This window comes from Lepidochelys olivacea, assembly GCF_965140295.1.
Source record: "Lepidochelys olivacea isolate rLepOli2 genome assembly, chromosome: 2".
NCBI lineage: Eukaryota > Metazoa > Chordata > Testudines > Cheloniidae > Lepidochelys > Lepidochelys olivacea.
Genome location: NC_140412.1, coordinates 262,371,996 through 262,385,467, shown reverse-complemented (window position 1 = coordinate 262,385,467; position 13,472 = coordinate 262,371,996). Strand labels below are relative to the sequence as shown.

At 49.0% G+C, this 13,472-nt stretch overlaps 1 protein-coding gene across 2 annotated transcripts in view; it reads right to left on the bottom strand.

The window, feature by feature from the left end:
* The window catches only part of ZBTB47 (zinc finger and BTB domain containing 47), a 95,325-nt gene extending 84,913 nt beyond the window's left edge, over positions 1-10,412 (bottom strand). For both annotated transcript variants that reach the window (XM_084618199.1, XM_084618200.1), the window contains exon 1: positions 10,313-10,412. In XM_084618199.1, the coding sequence (XP_084474325.1) occupies positions 10,313-10,315 (3 nt within the window). In that variant the 5' untranslated portion in view covers positions 10,316-10,412. The remainder of the gene's footprint in view (positions 1-10,312) is intronic.
* Between the last annotated feature and the right edge of the window lie 3,060 nt (positions 10,413-13,472).

The window sequence follows — 13,472 nt, the reverse complement described above, 5'->3', positions numbered from 1 at the left end:
TGAGTCTCAGAGCCCAGGTCAATGGGCGGGGTTAATAACAGCAGTGTAGACATTCGGGCTTGGGCTGGAGCCTGGGCTCTGAAAACCAAGGAGCAGGGAGATTGGGTGCCCAGGCTCCAGCTTAGATGTCCCCTGCAGCCCCAGTCCGAGTCAGCTGCCCCAGGCTCAAAGACCTGGCACCGCATTGCAGTGTAGACGTACCCTGTGAGTGTGTGTGAAGCACTGGCCTCTCCTGAGGGAAACCAGAGCCCTGTGCACACACACACACCCCCTAAACAGGAGAGAAGAGTTCATAAGCTCACTACCTGTCAGCAGGGAAATGGCTCTTTTCCCCCAAGGCTGGGGATGTGAGAGAGAAAGGGGATTAAAACAAAATGTCCTCTCCAGCAGCCCAGGGGGGAGTCTCGCCATGAAGCCCTGATTCAGCAATGCACTTAAGCGAACGCATAAGAGTGAGGTTTACCAAGAGCACCTAAGTGATTTGGGCACACAAGCCCTATTGAAAGTCAATGTGACTTGTGCATCTAACTCACTTAGGCACTTCTGTAAACTCAACCAAGTTCTTTGCCTTCATTATTAGACACTAGCATCAAACTTTCTATTTCATTTTTATCAAGAGGAACTTCTTTCCAGGGCTGGCTAGAAAAGACCCATGAAAACAAAAAAATCAGCTAAAAGAAAATGGGAAAAGATGTATGTTTTTGGAGGAAAAAATTTTAATGATTCCTTTTTTCTGGCCAGCCACCGTCAACAAGCAGGAAAGGAGATTTGTTGAAAATGTGTGCTGAACATCACTGGTATTTCTAAACATATATTCAAACATGTAGGCTCTGGCCACACTGCAAGGGAAGGGGTGATTGGAGTACAGGTAGACACACCTGTGCTGGCTTTAATCTAACGAGCCAGGTAACAAATGTAGCCTAGAGGCGGATTTAGAATCCAGCATGGGCGAGCAATCTGGGAACATACTCTGGTTGCTAGCCCATGCTGCCACGTCTACACTACAATTGTTCCATGTGCTAGCTAAATCAAAACCTACCTGTGCTCCAGTGAGATGGTCACTGGCAGTGTAAACATAGCTTGGCGGGCCCACTAAGGGTATCAAGCTGGACGAATGCTGCACAGCGGTGTTTGCTGCATACGTTAGCCAATGAATTCTGAGGACATGCCTAGACTAGGTTTGCTGAAAGCTCCCTAGGGCGGGAAGGGACCTCCTGGCTCACTGAATCGGGTCCCCTGCTACAAGAACATCCATACTGGGTCAGACCAATGGTCCACCTATCCCAGAATCCGGTCATCCGACAGTGGCCAATGCCAGGTGCTTCAGATGGAATGAACAGAACAGGCAATCATAGAGGGATCCATCCCCTGCTGTCCACTCCAAGCTTCTGGCAGTCAGAGGCTAGGGACACCCAAACCATGGGGTTGCAACCGTCTCGACTAATAACCACTGATGAACCTATCCCCCCATGTACTTACCTAATTCTTTCTTCAACCCCATTATAGTTTTGGCCTCACAACATCCCCTGGCAATGAGTTCCACAAGTTGACAGGCAGTTCTGTCATATCATCCTGTTCATACAACTGATCCAGCTCCATCTTAAAACCAGCGAGGTTTCTTATCCCCACTGCTCCTACAGGGAAGCCGTTCACGGAACCTCACTCCTCTGATGGTTAGAAACCTTCTTATGACTGCCAGACTCAGCGTACCCATAATCAGTTTATCCCCATTTGTTCTTGTTCCAGCACTGTCCTTTAGCTTACATATCTCTTCTCCCTCCCTGGTGCTCCCCTGCCCTGCTCGGTGATATTTAGAGAGCAAAATCCTATCCCCTCTCTGCCTTCATTTTACAATTCTCCCTGCTGGGAAGGAGGACAGTGCTGTCCCGGGGTACTCAATTAAGGGCTCCATTCTTCATATCAGCCACTGGCTAGTCAGGGTCTGAAATCGGAAAAAAGAAATGCCAACCCCTCTAGTTACCAGCCTAAGGCGTTACAGTGGCTTAAGTTGGAATTTATGTCAGGGATGGGAGGTAAAGGAGAAAACTAGAGGCCATGGTAAGACTCAGTGCTCACTGTCTTCTTACAGATCTGCTGACCACCAGTGGACCGGACAAAGGCGCCAATTCTGACAGCACAGTAGCCCGGCCGTCTAGGAACGGGATCTCAATCGAAGCAGGGTTGAGCCTGTTCGGTACAGGAATGAGACACGAAGCAGGAAGATTTCAGAGTAACAGCCGTGTTAGTCTGTATTCGCAAAAAGAAAAGGAGTACTTGTGGCACCTTAGAGACTAACCAATTTATTAGAGCATAAGCTTTCGTGAGCTACAGCTCACTTCATCAGATGCATATCGTGGAAACTGCAGTAGACTTTATATATACACAGAGAATATGAACCAATACCTCCTCCCACCCCACTGTCCTGCTGGTAATAGCTTATCTAAAGTGATCATCAGGTGGGCCATTTCCAGCACAAATCCAGGTTTTCTCACCCTCCACCCCCCCACACAAATTCACTCTCCTGCTGGTGATAGCCCATCCAAAGTGACAACTCTTTACACAATGTGCATGACAATCAAGTTGGGCTATTTCCTGCACAAATCCAGGTTCTCACATCCCCCCCACCCCCATACACACACAAACTCACTCTCCTGCTGGTAATAGCTCATCCAAACTGACCACTCTTCAAGTTTAAATCCAAGTTAAACCAGAACATCGGGGGGGGGGGTAGGAAAAAACAAGAGGAAACAGGCTACCTTGCATAATGACTTAGCCACTCCAAGTCTCTATTTAAGCCTAAATTAATAGTATCCAATTTGCAAATGAATTCCAATTCAGCAGTTTCTCGCTGGAGTCTGGATTTGAAGTTTTTTTGTTTTAAGATAGCGACCTTCATGTCTGTGATTGCGTGACCAGAGAGATTGAAGTGTTCTCCGACTGGTTTATGAAAGAGGCGTCAGTGAGGCACGGTAAGAAGGAAATCCCATCCTGCTGTGTAATGATCCAGGTCAATTTGTATTATGATATTGTCTATATAAGCCCTGAGCAAGACCAGGACTCCACAGTGCCAGGAAGGGTACAGAGATGTAACAAGACAGTCCTTACCCACAAAGGACTTACAAGTTAAACAGACAGGATAGGCAAAGAGAAGGTCTTAACTTGCCCAATGTCACAGCAGAACAATGACAGGTTTCAGAGTAGCAGCCGTGTTAGTCTGTATTTGCAAAAAGAAAAGGAGGACTTGTGGCACCTTAGAGACTAACCAATTTATTAGAGCATAAGCTTTCGTGAGCTACAGCTCACTTCCTCAGAACAATGGCATTGCTGGGACTAAACTATGGATCTTCTGACTCATAGCCAGATGCCCTATCCACTAGACCATGCTGCTATTCACAGGGCTGCGGGGGCAAGGGAGAGGGAATTCATTCCTAACCCCCACTAGCAATGAGGCTTAACTACTCCTCTAGCTAAGGAGTTATACTGGGCTTGTCACTCTGTATCCAAGAACCTTAACAAGACAAAGACGTTTCTTTAACACACACAGCTCTCCCTTCCCTTCACTCCCAGGGTACAGAGACGCAATTGTTGGTTGGTTTTAAATTGCTGTTTATCATCATCACAACTAAGAATGGTCTGTATTATTCAGTCCTTTTAAAACAAATATGTTTAAACCACAGATTTAAAAAAAAAATCAAAGTAGGTAAGTTCATGGAGGATAGGTCCATCGATGGCTATTAGCCAGGATGGGCAGGGATGGTGTCCCGAGCCTCTGTTTGCCAGAAGCTGGGAATGAGCTTGATGATGACCTGTTCTGTTCATTCCCTCTGGGGCACCTGACACTGGCCACTGTCGGAAGCCTGCTGCAGTTTCCACGATATGCATCTGAGGAAGTGAGCTGTAGCTCACGAAAGCTTATGCTCTAATAAATTGGTTAGTCTCTAAGGTGCCACAAGTCCTCCTTTTCTTTTTGCGAATACAGACTAACACGGCTGCTACTCTGAAACCTGTCGGAAGACAGGATCCTGGGCTAGATGGACCTTTGGTCTGACCCAGTATGGCCGTTCTTATGTTCTTATTTTGTCTCCATTCATCAAAGGTTTGGACAAACCTAATTAGGGCTCTGATTAGGGCTAGATGCCAGTTAATGCCGAGATCTGTTATCTGGTGTCTAAAATATACTATTCACGAGCCACAAAATCGCTACAGTGGTAAAAGACGGAGCGCAGAATTTCCCAGACACGCAGCTACAGCACAGGATGTGTCAGGTAAAGGTATCTTGCCTGCAGTTTCCATACAGCCTTTTGTCTCCTTCAGAACTTTCTATCCCAGAACAGGAATCTGTCTCAGCTACTAACACCATTTATCATCATTTTAATTTCACCTTGGCTGATGCTTCTCAGAGGACTGACTCACCAGTTTGCTAAGATCAACCAGAGTATTAATTTAACATTGGATACGTCTTTACATGGGGACTGCAGGTGCCCTTGGAGTGGAATGGAGTTAACCTAATAGGTATTTTCCACCTCTAGCTGCTCGGATCCAAAATCCAGCCTCCCTTTTCTACCAAGGTATGTAAATCAGATTTCCCTTCACTATGCAGAAGTATTTGGAAGATGATCCAGTCCTCCCTCCAGCCCCTGCCAGTCAACGGTTTAACAATTTTATGACGGCACATAAAAATTGAGTAACATTTTTTATTGCCACTGTCCAGCAAATTCAGCAACTCTGAAAGAGAGACATTAATCAGATCGGTTAACAATCCTCGCTCCACAGAAAAGGACAGACTGCCACATGGTACTGGAAAAGACAATTTAAAAAAGCCTCTTACTGATTGCAATTAACCACTCTGCACAGCTGGTTAAGAGCATTTGCCCCGGAGCATCATTCCCCCGACCCGTCCCTCTCCAGTTTGCCCCACCCCTGCCTCAAGGTTCGGTGTCATTTCTCTATTCCAGCCACTGTGTCTGTGAGCCAGCTGCTGTTCACCATTTTACATATCCCTCAGCATCTGGGTTTTCTGCTGCACATTGTACAGAGCAAATGCATAATAAACGGTGATGCTTTCCAGCGCTAGGTACTTCCATTGTGAGACGTGAACTAACCTTCCAAGCCCCTTTGCGAGTCAAATACAAACCATCTCTCCCATTGTACAACTGGGGGAATGGAGGCACGGAGCAGCTAGGGCTCCGCTCCAGCAAAGAACTTAAGCATGTGCTTAGCTCAGTGGTCCCCGAACTTTTTACCTCACACCCCTTACCTTACCCTGGTTCGCACGCCCCCTCCCCCCGAGCAGGGAGCACGGCCGCAACTCCGGGGGGAGGGGGGGGTCACGGACAGGGGCAAGGGGGCCGAAGCTGGGGCCACAGCCGGAGGCGGGAGCAGAGCTGAGGCCAGCAGTTGGGGCCCCGGGCTGGCAGCCAGGGCCAGGAGTAGAACTGAGTGGAGCTCCCTACCTACCCCTGTGGGGGCTGGCCCATGCCCCAGCCGTGTCCCCCCTGAACGTTCCTCAGCGCCCCCCAAGGGGGGCACACCCCACAGTTTGGGGACCTCTGGCTTAGCTATAAGTCTGTGAGCAGTGCACTGACTTCAGTGGCATCACTCACATGCTTAGAACTCAGCACGTGCTCAAGAGTTTTGCTGGATCGAGACCTTACTGACTTGAAGGAGTTAAAGGCAGGATTTGATCTCGGGAGTCCCCGACTCACCCTGCCCAGACCAGATGCTGGTCATTTTTGCTACAAGAGAATTTTACACGTAAGTACAGCAAGTGGTGCCCAGCTATGCCAAGGAAACCTTTTCTTTCCAAAGGGGGTTTCCATGCGCTCAGAGCTTGCTGAGCTAGGGCCAGATTCTCCCAGGACCAATCCTGTTCCCATGGAGCCCAGGGGCAATACTCTCTCCGATTTCAATAGTGCAAATGCAAGCCCCCAGAGCTTTTGGCTTTTCACATCTTCCTTGCTCCACCCACAACTCACACACATCACCCTTCCCAGGGTTCCCATCTTCATGGACCCTTAACTGCTGGATATAAGTGGGCATCAGAAGACGCCTGATCAAGACTGAAGTTGTTCAGGCAGGAGAAGGGGTGAGAAGAATCTATAGGTCACAAGGTTGGGGGGGAACCCTACAGACAATACCTGGTTTCCCCAGCACCCCTTCTCCCCACACATACAGTATTTCATCTCCAAGCGTCAAAGGAAGTCAATAGGAGCTTTATCACAGGCAAAGACAGATGAAGGAAAAAACCCTAAAAGCCACAACATTATGCTGTCGTGCTCATCCTTCAGTTTCACTCATGCCCTCAGAGGGACTACTAGAGGGTAGGAGGCTACCGCACAGGCTCAGGTAATTTGCGATACAAGTAACGGAGAGACGTAGGAGTTTCCCCATTTCCTCTGGGCTGCATTTAAAAAAAAAAAAAAAAACAAGAAAAAAAGTTTATACATAAAGAGGCGAGAGACCAGGCGATGCACCCTTCCCATATGCCCTTCTGAGCTGACAAACTGAAATGCAACAGCCCCAAAGACTGATCAGTTTTATCGTCTAGTGAGATACGGTGGATCACGTACACGCAGTCAGAAAGCGTTTCATGCAAGATGTTCAAAGAACGGCTGATGTTTTGACACATTCAGTTCATATGCAAAAAGGTTTATTCTTATTTTTCTTAAGCAGATCTCCTGTACATTAATTCCATATCTTAAAAATAACCAATATTTAATCTACTCACAAGCAACAATCTCCCCCATCTCTCATGCACTAGAAATTTCACAGAGAGCACCATGTTATTTTCGTAAACTACATCACCTGGCTTTCCTATACACAGGGGAATGGAAATACTGGGCTCTTTGACTTTTATTATTCTAGCATTTGCCTTACAACATTCAAATATGTGATAAAGTCCTTGCAAAGAGAACAAAGATAACCTGCGTTTCTAAGAAGGAAGCAAAAGATTGTACAAGTCTGCTAGGTTACCTTTTGGGAACACACCAACACAAGCTTGTGCCACTGCATTTACTTACAGCTCAAAACCAGATCCAACTGACTGGATAAATTGCAACAGTAGGAGTGCTAGCATTGTATTTGCATTGCAGAAAGTTTTATTTCAGGTCCAGAAACATTACATTAAAAGGACATTAAGATTTTAGAAAAAAAATCCTTCCCATAAAACGGCTTTCCTACGTTACTTAATGATCTTGCGAATAAAGCAGATTTTGTGTTTTAAATCTGGTTTACTTTTCACCATTTGCTTATTTTTTGACTCTGACTCCCGCTGGACAGTGAAACGCAACTGGTCAGTTTCACTTCCCAGTTCTCAGGGATTTAGCTGGATCCGTGGGGTTTGGATGGTAGACTCTGCAGGGGGAATGCTTCAATCCAAACCAAGCCTGCAATCTGATCTGTGTGGCGGGGCCCAAGACCCACGAAGACTCCCATTCAAGCCAAGACTGCAGCATCAGGGTCCAAAACAGCTTCTCTCATTTCAGTTTATTAAAAAAAGTCATAAAACATTATTCATATTTGTTGTGTAAAACCTCATGGACTCTATCCTTGGGCACGAAAGGACCCGGCAGCATTCCTCTAAATGCTGCTCCTAAAGAAGCTACTGAATCTCACCAGGCCACTCCTGCACTGCACCATCAGTGGTCATTTTTAGTAAGCAAGGAATCAGGCACTACGATTAGGCTCTGACACTCTTGTCTTGTCTACACAGAGGACAGTGTCTTCAGGGACTGTCTCTTACTCCGTACAGCGCTGAGCACAATAGGGCCCCATTCTCGGTTGACTGCTAGGTGCTACTATAATACTAATAACGGACCAACCCTTCTACCCACCCACTTCAACGGAGCCCACCAGTGACCACACAGCCTCTCTGTGTGGGCCCCACTGCAGGATCAGGGCCGTAGTGTCGGTCAGTGCACTGCTGAGCCGGTTCAACAGCAGGCTTGTTAAGGGAAGAACTCGGCACATCCCAATAATGATCTCACACACACCAGAGCAGGGCACACTCATATGCCCAAGTTGTTATTATTTTCAAACCTAGCACTTTATTGCTATTTCCTAAAAGCTACTCAAATTGCCGTCTGTGTTATTATGGGCATGGTGCCATCGCTCTGGCAATAACATAATAGTAGACTTTTACTGAAAGAGAGGAAAAAAGGAGCTAGAGAGTATTTGTTTGGTGAGATCCATGGATTATTGGCTTCATTCGTAGCAGATTTCCCGGAGAATACGCTGCTGAGCTGTCGTTAGATGAGGGGAACTGGATTTCTGTTTACATGTTTCAGTACTTAGTTGAAGGCCTGCTTTCTGCAAGGATAAACTACCCAGCTGTAAAAGTCTGCACCTCAAGCATGTCACCACTACGGGGCCAGGACCTACACCCCTCGCAAACCCTGAACTCCCACCAACCCCAAAGGAAGTTTGTTGCTGCTTGGACTGGGCCCAAATCTGCATTCCTGGCAGCTCCAATCAAAACGGCCCAGCCAAGTCGATACAGCTATTGACACAGATCCATACAGCACCACTTGTGTGATAAATGCCTAGACCAGGGGTCGGCAACCTTTCAGAAGCGGTGTGCCAAGTCTTCATTTATTCACTCTAATTTAAGGTTTCCTGTGCCAGTCATACAGTTTAACGTTTTCAGAAGGTCTCTTTCTAGAAGTCTATAATATATAACTAAACTATTGTCATATGTAAAGTAAATAAGGGTTTTAAAAAGTTTAAGAAGCTTCATTTAAAATGAAATTAAAATGCAGAGCCCCCCCGGACCGGTGGCCTGGACCCGGGCAGCGTGAGTGCCACTGGAAATCAGCTCGTGTGCCATAGGTTGCCTACCCCTGGCCTATACATACTCATATACATCTGCAACTTGATTCCAATTTCCAATTGCGCTCCCACCAACTTCCTTGTGCTTACTCCTGATTTGCACCAGCGTGAAGTCAGAATGAAACCCTTAAGTCAGCCATTATGGAACAACACATTAGATTCGAATCTCACATCAACTTAAAAATCAGACACTAATGGACAGTGAAATGCACTGCATGACACCGGGATATATGTAAACCCACATTCAACTCCATACATTCCACCCATGGCAGAGTATTCATGCCCCTCTTGCTATCCAGATCAGGGCAGCAAGCCTGTGGCGGTCAGGGCTTTAAATCTCAAACACCTCCACAGATGCACTGGGAGAAAAGAGAAGAGAACTTTCCCCAGCACTTAGGACTCAGATGGAAAAATGCTAACCGCATATGAAGGGGATGAAGCAGGGAAGAAAGTTGTCTAAATGAGGGCGTCATCTGGAAGGGGTGGGGGGCACAGGGGAAGCTGCTGATGAATGAATTCTCTATTGGAGTGTTAAGCACAAAGGGACAAAATAAATCCAACTTGAGTATTTTCCACATTCCAGAGAACAAGCTCTGACACCTGCAGGTAAGATCCCCCGTTTGCAAAGTAAACCCCCCCCACAGCCAGAGACAGTAACTGTTTCGATTCCTGCCCTTGAGCAGAAACCTGACCCCTTCCCCCCAGGCCCCAACACCCTCCATTTGCTCACATCTGCAATGCAAAGTTCCACAACCTCCCCTCTCCTGCAAGGGGAGGGGGGGGGACCCAGTACAAACTTGCTCCTTGTTACAAACAGGGGAGGGCAAATAAATCCAACGAAAAACAATAACCCAGCCCAAGTCTCATTCCCAAACAGCTGCCCTTTCTAATTCAAGATCCTCGGGGGGATGGGGTGGTGGTGTCATTATCTTTATTGCACCCACCTACAAGCAAAATTCTCAGTGCTGCGTTTGGGGGGGGGGAGGGGGGAGGGGGGAGGGCAGCGGGGCATTAAAAAAAAAATCAACTTATAATTAAAATGCTTGGATTGTGACCTAACCCTTTGCAAAGGCATCAGCCTGCTATGAAGGAATTTAACTCTTTGCATGCAACAAGACAGCTATCGTCGCTCCAGCTACATTCCCACTTTGCAAATCCACTTTCAAAATCCAGAGATGCCCCTCTCTTGGCATCGTTTTTCCAACCCCCCCCCCCCACACACACACACACAACGAAATAAGAGCGCACTCCCCTCCAACCCTGCCTCTTGACAGTGGGCATAGATCTGTATTTCCCCTCACACAATCTGCGGCTGCAGCATGCACATAAAATAAACCATGCACCTCTTTTTCAGCCCTCCCCCACCCCCTCCCCCAACGTGGTTGCAATTATTTAGGCAAGTTTCAGAGGCCTCTGCAAAGTCTGCAAAGCCCGGGAGAAATCAACAAGAGGAAGAATCAGAGAAAGGAAAGGTTTGCAGCTCTACCATTTTGATGCAAGGGTCTCAGCTCAAAGGAGTCCTGATCCTCCCCAGCTTGCATGGGATTTTTGCTCTCCATGAAAATGTTGGGTTGGGTGTTTTTTTGGTTTTTTTTTTTTATATTTCCCCCCCCCCTCTCCCTTCTCCTTTCCTCAGCTGCAGTCCCCCCCTGCTGCGCTGTCCGCCCCGCGTGTGTGTCCGGGCAGCTGCTGCTCTCACATCCCCCTGCGTCTTCACCTCCCCCTCATCCTGCCATCGCCATGTTAGCCCTTTAGGAAGAGGGAGGAATGCAGAGCCCAGGCTCCTGCTGCTGCCAGAGCCCAGGGGCTGCTGATTGGAGCCGCCGCATCAGATGGGGCTGTGTCTGGGCCTTTAAAGAGACAGGGCACTTATTCTGCTGGCTCTGTCACACTCAGTACCCCCCCCCACACACACACACACACACTTCTCTTTCTCCTCTGCCTGGCACTGATGCCTCTGACACACAACCCCCCTCTGACCTACCCTCCCTGCACACATCGGGTGTATGACACAAATGCCCGGTCGCACCAAGTACGCACCCCTCTGACAGATGTGTCAGGTCACAGACCCCTGTGAACACAGCTCAGACACACACGCATCCGACACAGGTGCCCCTCTGAACACAGCTCAGACACACACGCATCCGACACAGGTACCCCTCTGAACACAGCCCAACACACACACACATCCGACACAGGTACCCCTCTGAACACAGCCCAACACACACACGCATCCGACACAGGTACCCCTCTGAACACAGCCCAACACACACACGCATCCGACACAGGTACCCCTCTGAACACAGCCCAACACACACACGCATCCGACACAGATACCCCTCTGAACACAGCTCAGACACACACACGCATCCGACACAGATACCCCTCTGAACACAGCCCAACACACACGCATCCGACCCAGGTACCCCTCTGAACACAGCCCAACACACACACACATCCAACACAGGTACCCCTCTGAACACAGCCCAACACACACACACATCCGACACAGGTACCCCTCTGAACACAGCTCAGACACACACACGCATCCGACACAGGTGCCCCTCTGAACACAGCTCAGACACACACGCATCCGACACAGGTGCCCCTCTGAACACAGCCCAACACACACACACATCCGACACAGGTACCCCTCTGAACACAGCCCAACACACACACGCATCCGACACAGGTACCCCTCTGAACACAGCCCAACACACACACACATCCGACACAGGTACCCCTCTGAACACAGCTCAGACACACACACGCATCCGACACAGATACCCCTCTGAACACAGCCCAACACACACGCATCCGACCCAGGTACCCCTCTGAACACAGCCCAACACACACACACATCCAACACAGGTACCCCTCTGAACACAGCTCAGACACACACACGCATCCGACACAGGTACCCCTCTGAACACAGCCCAACACACACACGCATCCGACACAGGTACCCCTCTGAACACAGCCCAACACACACACGCATCTGACACGGGTACCCCTCTGAACACAGCCCAACACACACACGCATCCGACACGGGTACCCCTCTGAACACAGCCCAACACACACACGCATCCGACACGGGTACCCCTCTGAACACAGCCCAACACACACACGCATCCGACACGGGTACCCCTCTGAACACAGCCCAACACACACACGCATCCGACACGGGTACCCCTCTGAACACAGCCCAACACACACACGCATCCGACACGGGTACCCCTCTGAACACAGCCCAACACACACACGCATCCGACACGGGTACCCCTCTGAACACAGCCCAACACACACACGCATCCGACACAGGTACCCCTCTGAACACAGCTCAGACACACACGCATCCGACACAGGTGCCCCTGTGAACACAGCTCAGACACACACACGCATCCGACACAGGTGCCCCTGTGAACACAGCTCAGACACACATGCATCTGACACAGGTGCGCCTCTGAACACAGCCCAACACACACGCATCTGACACAGGTACCCCTCTGAACACAGCTCAGACACACACGCATCTGACACAGGTGCCCCTGTGAACACAGCCCAACACACACACGCATCTGACACAGGTGCCCCTGTGAACACAGCTCAGACACACACGCATCCAACACAAATACCCCTCTGAACACAGCTCAGACACACACACGCATCTGACACAGGTGCCCCTCTGAACACAGCTCAGACACACACATGCATTTGACACACCTCACATACATGTATCTGATACACACACACAGGCAGGAGACAGACAGTTCAATCCTGTGAGACTCTAATGGCAAGACAAGCTATACTTCTGTTGCCAAAATATAAGAAAATGGCAGGCCCCTCAGAAGACGGGACACGCAGTCTTTGGGGCTTGATCCCCTGAGCCCATTTGGCAGTACTGCTCCAGATCCCCATGCCATCTCTCTCCCTTGGCCAGGCCCAGAGTCCCCTCATTGCCTGGTGACAAGAAGGCTTAAGATTGAGAAAACCTCTTTCTCACCCGTGTATGTCTCTTGGTCTCCATCTCTGAGAAAGTTGGCTAGATTGTCAGGCTCAACGGGTAGTGATCAATGGCTCCATGTCTAGTTGGCAGCTGGTGTCAAGTGGAGTGCCCCAAGGGTCGGTCCTGGGGCTGGTTTTGTTCAATATCTTCATAAATGATCTGGAGGATGGTGTGGATTGCACTCTCAGCAAATTTGCAGATGATACTAAACTGGGAGGAGTGGTAGATACGCTGGAGGCCAGGGATAGGATACAGAGGGACCTAGACAAATTGGAGGAGTGGGCCAAAAGAAATCTGATGAGGTTCAACAAGGACAAGTGCAGAGTCCTGCACTTAGGACGGAAGAACCCAATGCACCGCTACAGACTAGGGACCAAATGGCTAGGCAGCAGTTCTGCGGAAAAGGACCTACGGGTGACAGTGGACGAGAAGCTGGATATGAGTCAACAGTGTGCCCTTGTTGCCAAGAAGGCCAATGGCATTTTGGGATGTATAAGTAGGGGCATAGCCAGCAGATCAAGGGACGTGATCGTTTCCCTCTATTTGACATTGGTGAGGCCTCATCTGGAGTACTGCATCCAGTTTTGGGCCCCACACTACAAGAAGGATGTGGAAAAATTGGAGGAAGTCCAGCGAAGG